At 45.3% G+C, this 22061-nt stretch overlaps 1 protein-coding gene across 4 annotated transcripts in view; it reads left to right on the forward strand.

Moving 5' to 3' along the window:
* galnt1 (UDP-N-acetyl-alpha-D-galactosamine:polypeptide N-acetylgalactosaminyltransferase 1) overlaps positions 1-22061 on the forward strand; it is a 265777-nt gene that overhangs the window by 84087 nt on the left and 159629 nt on the right. For 3 of the 4 annotated variants that reach the window (XM_072508906.1, XM_072508905.1, XM_072508907.1), the window contains one exon: positions 17629-17834. In XM_072508906.1, coding sequence (XP_072365007.1) covers positions 17696-17834 — 139 coding nt within the window. In that variant the 5' untranslated portion in view covers positions 17629-17695. The remainder of the gene's footprint in view (positions 1-17628; positions 17835-22061) is intronic. The other variant, XM_072508908.1, reaches the window with a different exon arrangement.

Consider the following 22061-nt stretch of genomic DNA (forward strand, 5'->3'; position numbering starts at 1 on the left):
GACGTCACTGGTTGTTACCTGTGTAAATTCGTATTTTACTGCCATTGGTTCTGATTCTTTTCCCTTACCGTTGTTTCCCTACTTAACTGGCTGCTCCCATTTATGAGTCCATTCTATATTTTAATCTTCATTATTTTTATATATTAAGGAAGAATAACTTTCACGGCATTTCGATTACCTTTTTGTAGTGAAGTTACCACATAAATCTTAGAATCATAGATTCCCTACAGTGCAGAAAGAGGCAATTCGGCCCATTGAGTCACCACTGACACTTCAAAAGACCAACCAAAAGCTCAAACCCCTGCCCTGTAACCCCATCCCAAGGGGCAATTTAGAATGGTCAATCCACCTAACCACATCTTTGGATGGTGGGACGAAACCAGAGCACCCAGAGGAAATCCCCACAGGAGGAAACCGGAGCACTCGGAAGAAACCCACACCTTTCAGAACTGTTTCAAATGCATTTACATACTTCCTCAAATAAGTGAATCATTACTGAACATAGTACTGTGGATGTGGTCTCACTCGTGCTCTGTATAACTCCTTGCGTTTGTGCCATTCCCCCTTCAATAATTGATGATCTGTTAGCTTTCTAATTACTTGTTGTACCTGCATACTAGACTTTTATGATTCATGCACTGATACACCCAGATCGCTCTGTATCTCAGAGCTTTGCACTCTCTCACCATTTGGATAACATGCTTCTCTTTTAATCTTCCTGACAAAATGGACAACTTCACATTTTTCCCACATTATGATCCATTTGCCAAATCTTTATCCACTCACTCAACCTATCTTTTCGTGGCATCTATGTCCTCTATCACAACTTACTGCCTTCTCATCTTTGTGATCAGCATATTTGGCAACCTTCCCTTCATCCAAGTCCTTTATCTAAATTGTGAACCGTTCAGGGCCCAACATTGATTCATTTGGCACATTGCTCGTTACATCTTGCCAACCTGAAAAATATTAATTTATGCCAACTTTCTGCTTCCTGTCAGCCAGCCAATGTTACCCCATATCATGAACTTTTGTTTTGTGCAGTAGTCGCTGATGTGGCACTTTATCAAATGCCTTTTAGAAATCTAGGTATGGTGCATTCTAGATACAGTGCATTCAGTGGTTCCCCTTTATCCAGATCACGTTACTTCCTCAAAGATCATCAATAAGTTGGTTAAATATGCTTTCTCACCAAGCTATGTTGACTGCCCAAATATCTTGAACTTATCCACGTGCCCTGATATAGCTTCTTAGCTTTCAGCATTTTTTCTGTGACACATGTAAAGCTAACTGGTCTGTTGTTTCCTACTTTCTCGCCCCCTTTTTGAGTAATGGAGACACATTTGCTATCTTTCAATCAAATGGGACGTTCCCCGAATCTAGCAAGCTTTGGAAAATTAAAATCAATGCATCAAGTATCTCACTAGCCACTTCTTTTAAAACCCATGCCCGTCTGATCACCATGCCCGTCTGATCCATAATCTATCACCCTTGGCACACAAACCTCTATCTGCATCACTAGCAGTTTTGCCAGCAACTTCACATCTACATTCAACAGTGAAAGCGGCTGGTATGACCCACACTGCTCCGGATCCTTGTCCTTCTTTAAAATGAGGGTCATTGAAAACCTGAGAACGTGGGAGAGGGCTCGACCCTGACCATCGACTCATTATACACCTCGACTAACCGGGTCTCAGCTCCGACTGAAACTTCTTTGGAATACCTGCCCCACCCAGCCCTTCCTCAACCTTGTCTGGTTTCCCACCTTCAAATGCATCTCCTGAAGAAACACCAAAACACCATGTCCGCCTTCGAACCACTTGAGTGAAAACGTGAGACCACCTAATTGGCCCATTCACCCACTGAACGTTCCACATAATCAATCGGGTCGGGCGGATGGGGCGGTGGATTCCTGATCAACCAGAGCCCCTCTTTAATTAGCTTCCCCAGGTCCACGCCTCACCCACCCCCTGGGCCTCCATAAGATAACTGCCGCCATTTCCCCTTAAACAACTGCGCCACACCAACTCCACCCATGTCAGCATCCCCCCCGAGCCCTCCCTCCATAAACAAAGAAACAATACACCCTCCAAAGATCGTCTCTCTCACGCCCCCCCCCCCCCCCCACCTTCCCCTCTCCCACACCTCATCCGCAATTTCCCCAAAACAGCTAAACACACTTACCCGATCTATACCCACACATGGTAAGTACAACTATCCACCCGGCGTACACATCCACATTCCTCATACTGGCATCTCCAAAGTTCAGTATCCTTACAAGCCTCCCAGTCCATGGTCTCTCATAACATTACTTGCCTCCTCCGGCGTATCAAAATAAAATTCCTGATTCTGGTTTACTGAAGAGAAGGATACAGCATCCCAAACTTCACTTGTTTCTTGTCGAGGGCCATCTTGACCCTGTTGAACTAGGCTTGCCGATTGGCCAACTCTGCACCGAAGGCTTTGACAAAGGGTCATCTGGACTCGAAAAGTTAGTGCTTGTCTCTCCCGAGAGATGCTGCCAGACCTGCTGAGATTTTCCAGCATTTTCTCTTTGCTTTCAGATTCCAGCATCTGCAGTAATTTGTTTTTATCCGAAGTCTTGGTAGGTATGCACCATGCTTCCTTCCCAGGTATACTCTCTCGTCGCTTTCACCCACCCCAGAATCTTTTCCTTATCCAGGAAACAATGCAACCACACCATCAACGTCCTTGGCTGCTCTCCTGCCTTCAGCCTCCTCTTCAACGCCCTGTGCGCTCAATCCACCTCTGGAGGATTGTCAAAGACCCCCTCCGAGGATTGTCAAAGACCCCCTCCCTCAGCAGCTTCTCAAACATCTTTGCCACACACTTTGTGGCCTACGATCCTTCAATTCCCTCAGGCAGCCAACAATCCGGAGAGATTCTACCTCCTGGAGCAACTGTCCAGTTCCTCCACCTTCTCCGCAGTCGCTTCTGGCTCTCCGCCACGAGCACCAACTCTTCCTCTAACGACGCCAACTAATCCTCATGCTCCACCATTGACTCCTCCACCTTCTGGAGTGCCGAACTCTGCGCCATCAGCCTTTGATCCACTCTCTCCATGGCCGCCCTGATCGGCTCCACCATCTTAGTCAGGTCTGTCAAGGCCTCTTGCCTCTGCTGCTGGAACTTGGCGTTCAAAAAGTCCACCAATTGCTTGGTGGGCCACTGGGCAGCCAATGACGCCCAGAGCCCTCTATCATCTTTTCCTCTGCCACACTCCAAAAGTCCTCCCGGCCAGACTGCTTCCCCTTGCTCATTACACACCTTGTCTGATGAGCCATAAACCAACCCCACCGGAGGAGAGTTCCTATCTCTCACTGTTCATGCACTTTGCACCAGCAAACACCCCCTCTTTCGGGTGAAATGGACCCCAAACTATTCACCTTGAGCAGGAGTCACCAAGTGTGCAACCACTCACTCCATGGCAGCCACCAGAAGTCCCAATTTTTGGCCTTGCCGCACAATACAGCAGCCAAGAACAATACCTTGCACTTATGAAGGTCATTTAACATAGTGGGGGAGCACTATCAAACAAAATTTCACACTGAGCCGCATAAGGAGTAATGAGGAGAGATATCCGAAAGTCAGATCTTAAGAGTTGGTTTCAAGAGCAAATAATTAAGAGAGGTGGAAAGATGAAGGGAAGGAATCTCAGTGTTTACTGTTTAAATAGCTCAAAGCATAGCTTCAGTGATAGATTGATTAAAATTAAAGATGTGTAAAGGCCCAGGAGAATTTTAAAATGCACATGTTCTAGGCCAGGAAAGGTTAAGGCAGCAGAGGTTCGGATGAGCTCCAGTTTATAAATTTAAGGTGGAAGATGGAGGCTGGCCAGGAAAGCATTGAAATCATCAATACTACAAGAGTAATGGAATGGATAAGTATTTCAGCAGTTGATATGCTGAGGCATATGCAAAATCAGGCAATGTTATATTGGTGAAAATAACCCATTTTTTTTCGACGGCACGGACATGTTGGAAATTAATCGGTGTGTAAAATATACCCAGGTTACAAATAATCTAATACAGCCGCTGAAATTTGCCAGGGGAGGGTAGGAGCCAGTGCGTTGGGATATGAGTTTGCGATGGGGACAGAATTTGGTCGTCCAAATTTTTTTTAAAAAGTATTTTTATTGAAAATTTTCATTTATGACAGACAAACTTATCAAACACATAATCCAAGTACGCAATTGTATTTACCAAAATAATGGATACAACTAAAATACATCCTTGAACTGAACATAAATGTGATTAGAATGTACACTTATGATGGCCGTATTAACAATGTGATCAGTTTTCACAGTTGTGACAGATGGGGTAAAAATGATAGCCTAGCCTAAAGATGGCCCTGTTGTAACCTGAGGGGAGTGGGTGGTCTTGGCATGCAGCCCCCCAGGATGAGGCAAACCGAAGGTGGTAAAACCTGGCCTGGAGGCTTCGCTCTCTTTTAGGGCAGTATTGCTGTAGTGCTGCTTGTGGGCAGCCATGCCCCTGGTATAGTGCAAACATTTAGCTTTCCCTAAATTATGGGTGCTACTTCCTCCTCCTTTCCCTCTCTCTCCACCCCCCTTCCCCTTAGCTGATGGTCACAAACAGATCTTGGGAGAAGTTGGTGAACTTCTTTCACATGCTTCCTCAGACTTCTTGATAGCAAATGTTATTTTTTCGAGCCTCAGGAATTCCACTAGGTCAGATGGCCAGCCTCAGGTGGTGCTGTCAACCTCCATCCGAGCAGGAATCTCCGCTGGGCAATCAGGCAGGTGAAGGCTAAAGCATGTGGCTCCCCTCTCCATGAAAATTTCTGGCTGCTCTGACACCTTTAAGACTGCCACTAAAGGCATGGCTCCACCCTCCTGACTTTGGCGTGGCCTTAAAAAAGGTGGCCCCGAAACCACTCAGCTTGGGACAAGACCAGTGTCCTCCCGGACACTTCGCACTTTCCTTCCACCTCCAGGAAAAACCCGCTCATGCGTGTCCTGGTCAGGTGTGTCCTGTGTACCACTTTGACCTGCGTTGGGTTCCGTTCCAGAGTCCTCTCCCTATCTCAGCATCCAGTTCCTCCTCTTTTTCCATCTTTCTCTTCTCTCGTCTAGTGGGGCTCTTATTTCATATAACAGCCATCCATATATTTCTGCGCATTTACCATCCCCTAATTCGTCCTGCATTAACAGTCTGTTTAACAGGGTGTGTCTGGGTAGCTGGGGGAACTTTGCAGCCTCCTTGCGGAGGACGTCTCGTAAGGTACTGCGGGTACTGGAGCTCGTTCCATTTCAGGAACTGGAACTTCTCAGTCAGTTCCCCCAGGGTTGCTACTCTACCATCTAAGTAGAGGTCCCTGACTGTCAGCACCCCTTTGTCCCTTCTCCAGGTTTTGTACATGGCGTCTATTTTTGCCGGAATGAACCTGTGGTTTCTGCAAATGGGCGCTGCAACAGACATGTCTCTGAGTTTGAAGCTGGTTCCAGATTCTGAGTGTAGCTATCACCACTGGACCCACCGAATACTTGAGTGGAGGGAATGGGAGTGGGGCAGTGGCCAGTGCCCGCGGGGTCTTCCAATACAAGAGGTCTCCTCCATCCGTACCCATTCTGCCTCTGCCTCGCCCAGCTACTCCCGCACCCTTTCTACATTTGCTGCTCATTGGTGGAAATAGGAATTTCGGTAGCAGCAGGGACGCCCCCCCCCCTCCCCCCCCAAAAAAAATCCAGTTCCGCCCTCTCTGTCAGACGGTTTTGCGGAACCTGGGGTCTTTTTCCAGCCCATAAGAAAGTCGTAATTATCTTGTCCACCTTGGTGAAGTACGATTTGGGGCTAAAGATCGGGAGCAATCTGAATATAAAGAGGAACCTTGTCAGTGCATTCATTTTTATTGTCTGCGCTTTTCCTGCCAAGGAAAGCGGGAGAGAGTTCCACCTCCGCAAGTCCCTTTTCACCTTCTCCACCAGGTTGGACGATTCCACTTGTGGAGCTGCGCCTAGTTGTGGGCTATCTGCTTCTCCTCCTCCTCTCTCCTTCCCCCCCCCCCCCCCCCCCCCCCAACCCCATGATCCCATGAAGGCCTTGCACTCCCTCAGGAGTTCCATATAATCTTACCCATGCTGGCTAGGGATTTCAAGACGTAGAGGAGCAGGCCATCTGCATAGAGTGAAACTCTTGTTCTCCCAACCTCCCCTCTGAATGCCTCACCGCCCCTTCGCTGATCTAAGAGCAAGAGCCAGTAGTTCAATTGCCAGAGCGTACAGCAGGGCGGACAGTGGGCACCCTGCCTCGTGCAGCTGTGAATAGTTAGAGCTGGTGGTGTTGGTCTGTACGCTCGCCATGGAATCGCTGTACAGTGGTTTTTCCCATGGGTTGAACGCTGACCCAAACCCAAAAAGTTCGAGTATCTCCCATGAGGTACCTCCATTCTACTCGGTCGAAGGCCGTCTCTGTTTCCAGGGAGATGATCACTTCTGATGTCTCCTCCCCAGGTAGGGTCATGACCATGTTCAGCAGGTGTCTCATGTTTGCTGTCTGCTGTCTGCCCTTGACAAACCTGTTCTGATCTTCCATGATTACTTCTGGCAAACAACTCTCCAGTTGCGTTGCCAGAGCTTTCGGCAGGACGTTGGTGTCAATGTTCAGGTGTGAGATGGGTCTGTATGACTTGCACTCCGGGATCAATGAGATCGAGGCCTGTGCCAGTGTGGCCCCCCTCGACAGGGGATCATTGCACATCTCCAGCAGGTGCGGGGCCAGTGCTGCTGCAAACTTTTGTAAAAGTCCAGGAAGATGTCCGGTCCCGGTGTCTTCTTTGATTGCATGGAATTGATGGATTCCCTGATATCCTCCAGACCCAGCGATGCTTCCAGTCCCTGTCTCTTTTCCTCCATACTGCAGGGATGCCCAGCCCATCCAGGAATAGTTCCATCTTTGAGTCCCTCTCTGGGGGCTCGGAGGTACACAGTCCTCAGTAGAAAGTCGCAAAGGCTCCATTGATCTCCTCTTGAGCCGTGACCTTTATCTGCACGCTCTCTCTTGTGGCCGCCTGTTTCCTCAGCTAGTGTGCCAGCTGGCATAATAAGTTTAAGTTAATTAATAATCTTTATTAATGCCACAAGTAGGCTTACATTAACACTGCAATGAAGTACTGTGAAAATCCCCAAGTCACCGCACTCCGGCACCTGTTCAGGTACACTGAGGGAAAATTCAAAATGTCCAATTCACATAACCAGCACGTCTTTCAGAACTTTGTGGGAGGAAACCGGAGCAACTGGAGGAAACCCACGCAAACGGGGAGAATGTGCCGACTCCACATAGACCGTGACCTCAGCCAGAAATTGAACCCGGATCCCTGGTGCTGTGAAGCAACAGTGCTTTGTTAATGTGCTCATAGAAGGTTATTGCTTACCCAGTGATGAGCAGGTCAAATTCCATTGTAGGTCTTCCTCTTCGCCAGCAGCTCCACTGTCGGGGCCGAGGAGGGGGAGATCTCCCCATCCTGGTTGCAGTTTACATACCTGTTGATGGCTTGTGTCATTCTTTCACAGAAGGTGCTCTCTGCGAGGAGGACTGTGTCCAACCTCCATGTGGGCACTGGGCCCGGCCCGTCTCCAACCTCTCATCCACGTAGCGTGGTGCATGGTCCGAGATTACTATTGCGAGTTTCTGTTTCCTCCCCAAACCCCTCCTCCAGGGTCAGCCCTATTTGCCTCTTGTGTACCTGGGCTCACCTTTGTTATTGGGCCATCCAAGATGGCTGCCATCACCTTCCTTCCTTCCAACCTACTCCACGTGTGACCTGTGTAACCAGCTGTCTTACTCCATACCCAGCTTGCTGCTCCCCCACCCACCCCCCACCTTTTTATTCTCATACATCAGCTTGTCCACTAGTGTGGTTCTTCTCCCCCTGGAAAACGCCCGGTCCCTTTCCCTCAATGAGCCGGCAGGCATATCTCCCTCCTCTTCTCTGCCCCCGCCCCCCCCCCCCCCCCACCCCCCAAGCTCATGTAAGTCCGTACTTTTGTGTCTTCCCGCATTACTTCCTCCCGAGTCCATTCTTCACAATTGTTCGCTTCACCAGCGTATTAAAATAGTGTTGTCTGTCGTGCGTGACCCATAGTTTTTCCCACCACCGGACCTGTTCCTTATCTTGGTCTTTGTGGAACTTCACGATTATTGCCTGTGGTGGTTCCCCTGACTTTGGTTTTTGGTGGAGCGACCTGTAGGCCCAGTCTATTTCTGGAGGTTTGGTGAAGTCCTCTTCCCCGACCAGTTTTCAGAGGCATGTAACCTCTGCGCCCTCTGGTAACCTGATGATTCAAAAGTTCTGTCATCGGGGCCTGTTCTTTTGATCATCCACCTACCCCCTTAGCGTCTTCTGGGTCGCCACCAACCTTATGACCTCTGCCTCGAGTGAAGCGATCCGCTCATTCTCGTTGGTGACTGCTTTCTCCGGGTCTTGAACTGTCACTTCTTGGCCCTCCAATTTCCTCTCCACTCTGTCCATCACGACATGAGATCCTCTTTTGCTGCCTCTCTCTGCTATTGGAGCTCTTGTGTAGATAAACTCTGTTGACGACTGGGTCTGTGTCGCCATCTGGGTTCCCCTGTTCTGGGGTTGGGGTCTTTAGTTCTTTGTTTTTACTGGCCTTGCGGCCTGGCTGCTGGTTCGCCGGCATCTCAATCGGGTGGGTTTTAGCTAGGGATTTGGTTGGTTCACTTTTCCATATCTTTGGTACCTATTTGGGATCCAACAAAAAATTTTCAGGAGACACCCACCTTTCATGTGACCACCCAGCTCGTGGCCGCTACTGGAAGTCATCGGTCGTCCCAATATTTAATTGGAGGAAACTTCTAACAAATGGTTTTGTCGTGCCGAGTATTAAAATCCTATATATTACGTGCTACTTTCATTGTCACACAAGACCCTTTGGTGCCAATAATCCAGTATGACTGGGGCTGGTTTAGCACACTGGGCTAAATCGCTGGCTTTTAAAGCAAACCAAGCAGACCAGCAGCACGGTTCAATTCCCGTACCAGCCTCCCCGAACAGGCGCCGGAATGTGGTGACTACGGGCTTTTCACAGTAACTTCGTTGAAGCCTACTTGTAACAATAAGCGATTCATTTCATTTCATTCATTTCATTTCAAATAAAATTTGAAGTCTACCTTTTAAATTTAGTTATATTAGGGCATAGCACTGTAGTGGTTATAATTACAAGACCAGTAATCCAGTAACCTGCAGTAACAATTTGGAGAAAGAGAATTAAAATCTCAGCATGGCAGTTTATAAATTGAATTCAAGTTCTCAAAGTGAATAAAGTTAATATCTGTAAAAGGTAACCATGAAGCTGTCAGACTGGCATAGAAACCCAACTGGTTCAGTGATGTCCTTCAGAGAAGGAAACCCTCCGGCTTACAATGTCGGGCCAATATACCACTCGAGTAGTTACTGATGTTGTTATTTGTATCTTGGTTTGATACAACTGGGTGCCTTGCTTGTCTAGCAGTTCAAAAAGAAGGTCCATCACCAGCACCTCAGGGCAACTAAGACAACTTTGATGAGGCTGCTCCTATCTCAACTATATGTTTAAAAATATCTGTTCAGTCTTTCCGAAAAAGAAATTAAGACTCAGAAACACACAAAAAAACCCATGTAAGTATATTTCAAGTGTCCAAACTACACAACTATAAATCTCCTCTCTTAACCATGCTGGGCAGCATGGCAGCATAGTGGTTAGCATTGTGGCTTCACAGCACCAGGGTCCCAGGTTCGATTCCCGCTTGGGTCACTGTCTGTGCGGAGTCTGCACGTTCTCCCCATGTCTGCGGGGGTTTCCTCCGGGTGCTCCGGTTTCCTCCCATAGTCCAAAGATATGCAGGTTGGGTGGATTGGCCATGATAAATTGCCCTTAGGTTAGATGGGGTTTCTGGGTTACAGGGGTATAGGGTGGAGGTGTGGGCTTGGGTGGGGTGCTCTTTCCAAGGGCCGGTGCAGACTCGATGGGCTGAATGGCCTCTTTCTGCACTGTAAATTCTATTATAGAACACCGTCAAAACAATTATCTGATCATTATGTAATTTTCTGTGCAAATTTTCGACCACAGTTGCAAACAAAACAGCAGTGCCTACATTTAAAAAAAAGATTTCAGTGTTTTAGCATATGTTGAGGATAATTAAACTGTCAGTTGGTGACTTATGTTTTTAGTATTATAGGCATGTAAACATGCTTGGACAAATAGTATTATGTATTCCAATTGAGTAGTCAAGTACAGTTAATCTTTACAGTACAACAGCTTACTTTGGCAGTGAATTCAAATTGGAATCAAACAACCACATTTTTATTTTTAACTGCAAGCTTTGCAAGGTTTGAATTGGAGATCCAAATAGATGATCAGATTCACATGCACTGGTTATTATGATGAACGAATAGGTCCTTGATCTCCACTAGGTCCATATCTCCACTATCAGGATGTTTTTGTGTTTGTATGCCATTAAGAAATTATCATTCTTACTTTTGAGTTTCATGGCTTTTATGTAGTTAGTTTGAACTCAGTTCTGCCAAGCTGATAAATTCTACTTTCATTTATTTTGACTCAAGTTTGCTAACAAGTTTTCTAATGTTAGTTAAGGAAAAGTTAAAAGCAGCTTGTATATACTATAACAAACTACAGCAAAGGTTAGTAAGAAAATTGCTTATTAAAGTAAAAGTGAAAATGCTGGCTATTAGCTGGAAGCTATCGCAACTTGTATTAGGAGATCTCTCGGTTTTGAGAATAAATGTCTGGCACCGACATAGCCAAAACTAAATCTCTTGGATAGATTTAGTGCCCATAGGTTTGCCACTGATCTGGAATAGTAAGTTTTGAGTTCATAATAATCTTTATTAGTGTCACAAGTAGGCTTACATTAACACTGCAATGAAGAACTGTGAAAATCCCCGAGTAGTCACATTCCGGCACCTGGTCAGGTACACTGAGGGAAAATTCAGAATGCCCAATTCATCTAACCAGTGCGTCTTTTGGGACTTTGTGGGAGGAAACCAGAGAACCTGGAAGAAACCCACACAGCCAGAGGGAGAATGTGAAGACTCTGCTCAGACAGTGACCTAAGCCGGGAATCAAACCCGGATCCCTGATGCTGTGAAGCAACAGTGCTAACCACTGTGCTACCATGCCGCTAAATGTATTAAGTGGGTTTAAACTAACTTGGTGGGAGTTGGGAGCCAAGAGGGGAATTAGGTGGTCAGACAAGGAAATGCAATAAGGACTAAATTGTGCCTGTGCATGTTTGCAAGTTATGTTGGTGAGCTGCAGGCGCAGGAAGCCATGTGCGAATACAATGTCTAGACCTCCGTAGTGGCGGCCATGGAGTGAGTGGTTGCACATTAGGTGGCTCCTGTCCGAGGTTGGATTCTTTGACCCTTTCGCCCGTTTTGCGGGGTGTTACACAGGTGGAAACGTAGGAACATCAGTGACTCTCTTTTGGTGGGGAATATCTTGGCAATGAGGAGAGATTGAATAAACTGGGATTGTTCTCCTAGAGAGACGGAGGCTGAGGGGCGACATGATAGAAGTTTATAAATTTATTAGGGGTATGGATGGGGTGAACAGTTGGAGGCTTTTCCCAGGGCGGAAATGGCAATTACAAGGGAGCACAGGTTAAAGGAGAGGGGAGAACGGTTCAGTGGAGATGTGTGGGGGAAGTTTTTTTACACAGAGGGTGGTGGTGGCGGCCTGGAATGCACTGCCAAGTGAGGTGGTTGAGGCAGATACGTTAGCAACCTTTGAGAATTATCTGGACAGGCACATGAACAGACTGGGTATAGAAGGATACAGGCGGTTGGTCTAGATACGACATGATCTGTGCAGGCTTGGAGAGCCGAAGGGCCTGTTCCTGCATTGTACTCTTTGTTCTTTATCTAAGGCCTACCAAACGAGGAATGCAAAAAATAAAGGTCAACAGTAGGCCCAGGAGGACTCTCGAGGTGCGACAAAGGAAAAGATGGCGGAGATATTGTTGCCCGCACAATGGTCCATTGAGCAACTAGCGGAGTGTTGATGGCTGAATTCCAGCAGCAGGGGAAGGTGGCCTCAGAAAACTTGGCTAAGGTAGCAGAGCTAATTTCAGGCTGCCTTAAAGTGAGTTGAGCAGAGATTCCAGGCGGAGGGCCAGAAGAAGTTGATGGAGAAGGTAGACGACATTGAGAATTGCTCGAGGAGGCAGAATCTCAGGATCGTGGGGCTGCCTGAAGGGAATAGAGGGACGCAGGCCACAAAGTATGTGGCTAGGATGTTTGAGAAGCTGGTAGGGGGGTTGTCTTTGACTGACCTGAAGTGGATCGGGCGCACAGGTGGCTGAGGAGGAAACCGAAAGCAGGGGAGCTGCTGAGGACTACCACTGTGCGGCTACATCTCTAGCTGGATAAGGAGAAGATTCTACATTGGGCAAAGGAGATGAGCGAGAGCAGCTGGGAAAGGCATGTGGTTCACATTTATCAGGACTTGGGAACGGATCTGGCCAAGAGGTGGGCTGGGGCCAATAGGGTCAAGGTGGTCCTATACAAGAATAAAGTGAGGTTCGAGGTGATGTGCTGCTCATTTGTGGGTCATGTGTGAGGAACAGGAAAACTATTTTGATACGCTGGAGAAAGTAAGCAAGTTCCTAAGAGACTATGGCCTGGGAGACTTTTGAGAACAATGGAACTTGGGTAGATTCACATGTGAAATGGACTGAAGATGCTGTACTCTGGGAGGGAGGGGAACTGTTTAGTTTATGCTAGCTTTTTATGCAGCGTGGGACGGTGGGGAGAAACGGAGGGGGTTGGGAATTGAGGTGTTCAGGAGGGCACGGAGGTTGGGTGGGACAGAGGGGGTAGAAGGATGTTTTGGGAGAGAAGAAGCTGCTAGCAGGTAGGCTAGTTAACGGAAGTGACGTGGCGGGTGGTTTGGGGTGCTTGGATGGGGATGGCTTTCTTTGTTTATGGCTGGGGGGATGGTGGGATGTTTGGTTTGGGGGAAGGGCAAGTGGGGGAGGGATGGACTGCTGATGTGGATGGTGTTGGTGTAGCGTAGTTGGTTAAGGGAGAAGGCGGCTGCCATCTTGGGGCGACCTGGGAGGTGGGCCGGACATGGGCCTGGAGGAGCTCATTGAACAGTGAATATGCTGATTGGGGTTGGGGTGTGGTGGCCTGGAGCCCTCCAACCAGGCTGATCACTTGGGACATTAGGGGACTGACTGGACCAGGAGGTCCTGCTTCTTTGTGCACTACGTTTGAAGGCCGATGAGATGTTCGTGCAGAAGACTAATTTAAAGGTCATGGATCAGACGAGGTTGAGGAAAGGTTGGGTGGGGTAGGTGTTCCATTCAGGGTTGGATATGAAGTCAAGGGGGGTAGCAGTGTTGGTTAATAATAGGGTGGCTTTCTCGACTGGAAATATTGTGGTGGATCCTGGGGGCATGTATGTGATGGTGAGCGGGAGGTTGGAGGGGGCATCCATGGTGCTGGTGAATATATATGCCTTCAGCTGGGACGATGCAGAATTTGTGAAGAAGGTGGGTACACACCGGTTGGTTATTTTTTTGGTGGTTGGGGGGGGGGGGGGGGGGGAGATTTCAATACAGTTCTGGATCCTAAGGTAGATCGGTCATGCCCCAAGTCCCTGAAGGTGTCGGCAATGGCAAAGGAATTGCTGGGGCTTATGGAGCAGATGGGAGGCCAGGGCGAAGAATTATTCTCCCCCCCCCCCCCCCCCCCCCCCCCCAAAACATGTTCACCGGATGTATTCCCATATCGAGGTGCTGGACAAGACATTACTGGCAGGGGTGGTTGGGCCGGAATATTCGATGATTGTGGTGTCAGACCACAAACTGCATCTTGTGGACCTGCACGTGGAAAGAGGGTGTTCCCGGCTTAGGATGGACGAGGTTTCCGCCTCCTTATTGTGGAAAGCGATGAAGGCGGTGATCAGAGGGGGGTTTCTCGATCTGGGCACATAAGGAGAAGGGGGAGCAATAGAAAGACAAAGATTTGTGGAGGCCATTCTGGAGGTGGATCGGAGGTCCTCGGCAGCCCCCCCGACGAGGTGCTGTTGAAGGAAAGGAAGAAGATCCAGATGGAGTTGGAATTATTCTATGGGAAGGCGGTGAGGCAGCTGTGTCAGGTCGGGGGGTGCAATGTATGAACACGTGTGGAAAAAAAAGAGGAGAATTCTAGCGCATCAATTGAGGTGTCAGACAGCGAAGGAGATTGGTCGGATGAAATATTTGGGGGGTGAGGTGGCCACTGAGTCATAGAATCATAGAATTTACAGTGCAGAAGGAGGCCATTCGGCCCATCGAGTCTGCACCGGCTCTTGGAAAGAGCACCCCACCCAAGGTCCACACCTCCACCCTATCCCCACAACCCAGTAACCCCACCCAACACTAAGGGCAATTTTGGACACTATGGGCAATTTAGCATGGCCAATCCACCTAACCCGCACATCTTTGGACTGTGGGAGGAAACCGGAGCACCCGGAGGAAACCCACGCACACACGGGGAGGATGTGCAGACTCCGCACAGACAGTGACCCAAGCCGGAATCGAACCTGGGACCCTGGAGCTGTGAAGCATTTGTGCTATCCACAATGCTACCGTGCTGCCCCCCTGTCATAGAACATTACAGCGCAGTACAGGCCCTTCGGTTCTTGATGTTGCGCCGACCTGTGAAACCACTCTGAAGCCCATCTACATAGAACATAGAATATTTGAAGCTTCTGCTGGGGCATGAAGGCATGAGCTTGTTTTTGGAAGGGCTGGCTTTCCCGATGGTCAAGGAGGGGAAGGTGCAGGGGTTGGGTGCTCTGATCGGGCTGGGGCATATAATGGGGTGCATAGGTTTGATGCAGTCAGGGAAGGCCCCGGGTTCCCAGCAGAGTTTTATGAAAGGTTTGTCACGGAATTAGAATCCCGACTAGTGGAGATGTATAATGACTCAGTCAGTAAAGGTGATCTCTCACCCACGTTATCCCATGCTTCAATTTTGCTTATTTTACAAAAGGATAAGGACCCAGAGGAATGTGGACATACCGCTCAATATTTCTGCTAAATGTGGGTGCGAAGCTGCTGGCAATGCATATAGAGGTTTGGGTGCTGGGGGTGATGGGCGAGGATCAAACTGGGTTAGTGAAAGGACGGCAGCTGTCGGCGAATATTAGAAGACTGTTGAATGTAATCATGGTGGGGCTAGGATATGGAGGTTCTAGTATCTAGGGATGCGGAGAAAGCATTTGACCGGGTTGAGTGGGAGTATTTGTTTCTGCTGTTGGGATGGTTTGGGTTGGGGCAGGAGTTCGTAGATTGGGTTCGGTTGTTGTACAGGGCCCCCATGGCGAGTGTCCGTATGAACAGTGTTAGTTTGGGGTATTTTGGTCCGCACCAGGGTGTCTGCTGTCTCTCTTGCTTTTTGCAAAGTTGAAGCCCATACAATAAGAGGAACAGTGGCAGCAAGAATGCAAAATTATCCGAGTGATAGGAAGCAGAGAATAGTAGTGAATGGTGTATTTTTGGTTTGAAGATGTGTAAACAATTAATGTTCCCTAGGAATCAGTACAAGGACCACTGCTTTTCCTGATCTGGATTAATCACGTAGATGTGGATGTGAAAGGCAAAATTTAAAAATTGGCAGATTACACAAAACTTGGAAGTGTTGTGAACTATGAGGAGGATGCTGCGAGGCTTCAAGAGTAAATAGGCAGATTGGTGGAACGGGAAGATGAAACTTAGTGCCGATAAATGTGAAGGAATACTTTTCAGTAGGAAGAACGAGGGAAGGCAATATAAAATGAAGAATACAATTCCAAAGGCAGTGCAGGAGTAGAGACCGGTTGTATACTCAGAAACACAAATCAATAAATTAAATCTCAAAAGAAAGAGGTGGCAGCCTCCGGTGGGACACTGACTAAACAAAATTCCAAAGGAAACTTTACTAACTAAACCAAAATGTTATTCCAGGGGCTGATGATGCACCCCAGCCCTCATGATGCCAAGCGGGCACAGAAAGTCTGAAGCGTCCCAGTGGACACCACATGCTCCCCTCCAAGGCCACCTGGTTGTGAACATTACCACGATAGAGGGTCAGTCAGGTTAGACAACCAGCTTGACGATTCGCTGCCTGGATCTCTAGATTGCCACCTTACGAGGAGGTGACCTTTATTCCACCCCACACATACGCACCACACATGTGGAACACTGACTCCCCTTGGCCGCAGAAAACACTTGTCTTGGGAGACTGAACAATCTTAATCTAGGGTTGCATGGCACTGCTGCATGCAAGATCCTCCACACCTAATCCTGCTGGAAAAAGGGAGGACTCATAGACCTGGGTGTATATGCGCACAAATCATTTAAGGTGTAGGGCAGGTTGTGAAAGCAGTTAATACGGCAGAGGGTATCTTGTGCTTTTTAAATAGAGCCTCAGACTGCAAAACCAAGTTATGGTGAAAATGCTGGCTTCACCCCAAGTGGAGCATTGTGCCCTGTTCTGGACACCACACTTGGGAATATTGTGAAAGCATTGGAGACCATTTTGATATGACTGGGTGAGGAGAGTGATGTAGTCCCCTAAGGAGCTAATCAAACCAAGTTTTCTTGGGTCAAAGAAATAGTAAGTTTATTAATTATTAAACCTGAGGGGGAAAAAATAAAGATGTGATAACACACAGTAACAGATATCAGAAGTAAGAAGGTTAAATTACAATAACAAGTTAAAAGATTATATTACTAAACCCATTGTTTGTTTTTTGAGGCGTAGATTGTTGAATGTTGTGGCCATTTGAAGTTAGTTGCTTTCATGAAGAATTCTGGAGTTGATTTGCTTTCAGTCTGCACTTTGTTGAAGACTGAACTTTTCGCTTCAGAGCAAGAGATCTCTACTGCTGTCTTCCAGCAATGTTTTTGGATGACTGAGGATTTCCTTTTCCTCCTGATTAGCAGAATTTGGTTTTAAAACTCCCACCTGTATGTTCCCAGAATTGAATTGAACCTGTTTGAATTGAACCTTCACACTGCTCAGATGTGACATTCCACGCAACAAGTCTGCAGTTAGCGTAACTGGGATCTGTCTCTGCCCCTACGTGGGATTCTTATTTTTGGGGCCTCTTCCTGTTCCCTTGCTGGGACACTTGACTTCCGGTTAAAACTGACTGACTTATTAAATTTGTCTCGAGAGTTGCTATCACAGACCCTTGAACTGATCTAGTGACCTATCAAAACACTTCCAAAGAGGATCCTACCCTTTTTGATTTACAATAAATATGGAGTGAACTTTGCTATGTTGATAATGCAAGGAATGAGAGTTGGAAGTGGCCATCAGTTTAGAATGCTAAAAGGTAGATTCTCAAAATCCAGATTTTGCTTCCAGCTGAATATAAATATTAAATTCTAGACACATATGAAACTATTTCCTGATCCAGCTAGAAACAACAGTTGAAAAGGTGGTCATTGTAAAGTTTGAATATTCTGCTTCTTTACAGGATTTATTTTCTGGAGAACAAACTGTTCTCCAGTTTCAGTTAATTTTGAGCTGTACTATAATCCCCTACTATTAAATTGTACACTTATCGAGGTGTCTTTGTCTTCCTAGCAGTTCCTGTGACAGCATTAACTGGTTGCTGAATCGAATCTACTTCTGCACTATCTGAATCAGTACCATGAGACGGTTTGCATATTGTAAGGTGGTTTTGGCCACCTCTTTGGTCTGGATGCTACTGGATGTGTTCCTACTGCTTTACTTCAGTGAATGTAACAAGTGTGAAGAAAAGAAAGAACGAGGTCTACCTGCTCGGGAAGGTAAGAAAAATCCTACATATTAAATAGTTTAGACGGTAAAGTGATAGAACATGCATTAAGTCAGGACAGAATTGCATGCAATATGATACAGTAGGATGTAGTTTGGGACCATATAACACAACTGATCCTGATATTGGACCATACTATTACTGGCTGCTCCAGGAAATGATCTGAGGCACTTCTTTAAGAATCATGTCTGCCAAGATTTTGTTCATTAGATGTAGCAGTCACTTATCTCAGTTTTAATACATGATCTATTTTATTTGACAGCATACACATGCTATATCCTAGATGCCTGAAATAGAGAGGAAAAAGTGAAATCCATGTGATGAGATTTTTTTTGGTTCTTTATTTGCCCCATTGCAGAAAAAGTCAAATATTGTTGTTGACCTTAAAATGGAAGTGGATGTAAGCTAATTTTAGGTAAGACTGCAGATTTTTGGCTAATATATTAGATTTATCTCTGTCAAATAATCAAAGCTCAACTTTGGCAGCTGAATTGATTTTTCTGGTGCATGCTGTTGAAGATACACTCTACTAATGTAAAGGGACACATTTATCACCATCCCAGACTGTTATATTATCTTGTGTAATATAGTACATTACTCTTTGAACCAGCCGAGTTGATGAAATGAACAATAGTCTTCTTGTAAAGATGAACACATTTATTGAGTAATATAAATAATATTTGAGTCTTTTGTACTTAATACTAAACGAGTAAAAGAAATAAAATACAGTAAAGATAACTAACTAACTATACAATGTAATAATGAAATAACTTATAACTTCTCTCTAGCTATTCTATGCCTTGTCTGTTCACTCTCCTGAAGCACACACACTCAGAAAGAGCAGGAAAGTCTTTCTTATACCATCTGATAGTGAGACATCTAATATTGAATTAACTATACTAGTTTTACATTCATTGATCATGTGTATTGACTACATTCCCTTTTTTTTAACCTTTTTCTTGCAAATATTAAAAGAAAATTTAACACATGAAATGCAGTGTATATAATGTACAGCAACAACTAGAATTATGAAAAAGTTCACAAATTCAGACGATTGGGTCTTCTCCTTGCGATCTTAATGTCAAAAGTGATGAAGTAGTTTGAATGTCTTTGTTGATTATCAAATTTGAATGCATTTGCTAGTTCAATCTGTTTTGAAATAGTTTGATTCTAATCAAGATTAGGAAAAGTCTTTGCAGTATCTGTGACCTGAAGTAGATCTCTACGATTTCTTAGAATGTTTCCATCTGAAGTTTTTATCAGAGAAGATCTTGGAGAGAATTGCCTAATTATGCAAGCAATGTCAGACCAACCTCCTTCAGGAAGTCTTAATCTAACAGTATCATTCTCAGATAGAGTAGACAATTAAAATTTTGCTTTTATTTCATTTTCTGTTGTTGAATTTTCTTCACCGTGCAATGTTGTTCAGGATCAGGAAAATGTAACTGAGATAGAGTCGTTCTTAAATTCCTGTTGTATAACGTTTGAGATGGAGATAATCCTGTTGCTAAAGGTGATGTCCTGTAATTGAGTAAAGCTAGATAAAAATCAGATTGTGAATCTTTTGATTTGCTAAGTAGCTGTTTCATAATGTGGACACCTTTCTCTGCTTTTCCATTGGACTGTGGAAAATGAGGGCTTTAGGTTACATGTTCAAAATTGTAATTCAATGAGAATTCTTGCCATTTCTGACGTGAAAAACATTGACCATTGTCAGACATGAAGATATGAGGAATACCATGCCTGGCAAATATTTACTTGCATGCCTTTATGACAGTACTGGATGTGATGTCGTTCAACTGCACTAGTTCAGGAAAATTGGAAAAATAGTCAATGACAATGAGAGAGTCCTTGCCAAATAAGTGAAAGAGATCAGCACCAACCTAGATCCACGGTGATGTAACTAGATCATGTGGTTGTATTGGTTCTTTGCATTGATGGTTTTGATGTGACTGATACGTTGAACATGATATCATGTCCAAGATATCATTGTTGATACCTGGCCAATAGATCAATTGTCTGGCACAACATTTACATTTTTCAATGCCTAAATAACCCTCATGAAGTCCAGAAAGCATTTCGGACCTTGTGCTGTGTGGAATCACAATGTGATCTTGTCTCCGCAAAATACCATCCACAATAGTCCGTTCCGACTGAATGCTTTGGTATTGAGAACAATTACCTTTGGGCCATCCTTGTTGAAGATGATCTATGACTTTCATCAAAGTAGCATCTTTCTCTGTTTCAATACGAATTTGTTGTAACTTAGAATCAGAGGCTGGAAGTAACTCTCTGAATAATTGTAGTTGAGAATCAACATCATTAATCGATTCTTCTTGAAGAATTTCAGTGTTGACTGATCTAGATAAAGTGACAGCAATTACTAACTCTTTACTTGGTGTGTATTTTAGAGTGAAAAATCATATCTTAATTTCATCATACGTTGAAATCTGGGAGTTATATCATTTAAGTTTTGTTCACTGATGTGTACAAGTGGGCGATGGTCAGTTTCTATTGTGAACTTAGGTTGACCATAAACATAGTAGTAGAATTTGGAAATCCCAGTAACTAGCCCAAGACACTCCTTTTCAATTTGGGTTTACCTACACTCAGTCTCAGTCATGGATCTTGATGCGTGGGCAATAGGAACCCAATTATTGAAATGGTCATGTTGAAGTAAAACAGCACCTATGCCATTTTTACTAGCATCCGTTGAGATTTTAGTAGGTCTTTTAGGATCAAAAATGATGAGCACAGAGCTTGTATCCATTGTTGTTTTAAATCTGTCCATTCTTCAGTATGTTTTTCATTCCAGATGAAACCGATGTTCTTTCTGATCAGTTGAGACATAATGCAATTGTTCTTTTAGCAAGATAACTTTCCAAGAAAGTTGACAAATCCCAGAAAGCGGAAGACTGCCTTGTTGTCTTTAGGAATTTGCATTGCCTTGATAGCTTGCACTTTATCTTGATCCGGCTTTATTCCTTTAGCTGGGATGCCACCTAAGAACTTCAAAGAGGAGGCGGCAAACATACATTTAGCTTTGATTAGTTTCAGACCACATTCATGTATCCTTTTAAATGCTTCCCGAAGACGTTTCATATGCTCGTCAGGTGTTGTTGACCAGACGATTATGTCATCAACATAAACACAACACCTTCAATGTTTTCGGTCATTTGTTCCATTGTACGATTAAACATTTCCGAAGCAGATATAATTCCAAAGGGCATTCTGTTGAAACAGTACCTTCCGAAAGATATATTAAAAGTACAGAGGTGTTTACTGGAGTCCTCTAGTTGCATCTGCCAAAAACCTTGATGCATCAAGTTTGGTAAAAATTCTGGCAATGGCCATTTCTGCAGTAATGTCTTCCTCCTTTGGTATTGGATAATGTTCTCTTCTAATATTGCGATTGAGATCTTGGGGTCCATACAGATTCTTATTTCATCTGTAGGCTTTTTTACACAGACGAGGGAGCTAACCCAGTTAGTAGGGTGAGTAATGTTTTAAATGATACCTTGAACTTACAATCTGGATAGTTCAGCCTTTAATCTGTCTTTAAGAGGAGCAGGTACACATCTAGGTGTATGGATTACCAATTTGGCATCCTTCTTCAGTTATATCTTGTACTGAAAAGGTAATGTACCCATACCTTGAAATACATCAGGGTATTCCTGCAAGAGTTGTTGAATGTCATCTGAGTGTAGTCGACTGACCGGTATTAAGAAAAATTATTTGAATGAGCTGTAAATCTTTACAAGCTTGAGCTCCAAGTAAAGAGGAACAAGAAAGTCTCAGCAGGTCTGGCAGCATCTGTAGGGAGAGAAAAGAGCTAACGTTTCGAGTCCGATGACTCTTTGTCAAAGCTGCAGGAATGTCTTCCTTCTTTGGTATTGGATAATGTTCTCTTCTGATATTGTGATTGAAATGGGATTGCCATTATAATTTTTTTTAATGAGCACTCTGGAGGTATCATCTCATAATGGCTTTGTATCTTGGACAGGTCTTTCGCCACCTTCGTCTCCGTGCCCACTTCTTTGGGCAAGAATCCTCCCCCCCCGTTCCACTGATCCTTTCATGTGCCTCCAACATTCTGCCTCCAAGTGGACCACCCTGCCGGGACAATTACCTGCCCTTGATCTTTTCATTGAGAACTGTCGACGAGACATTGGCCGTCTTAATTTTTCTGCCCCCCTCACCCATTCCAACCTCTCTCCTT

This window comes from Scyliorhinus torazame, chromosome 6 (genome assembly GCF_047496885.1).
Source record: "Scyliorhinus torazame isolate Kashiwa2021f chromosome 6, sScyTor2.1, whole genome shotgun sequence".
Classification (NCBI taxonomy): Eukaryota; Metazoa; Chordata; class Chondrichthyes; order Carcharhiniformes; family Scyliorhinidae; genus Scyliorhinus; species Scyliorhinus torazame.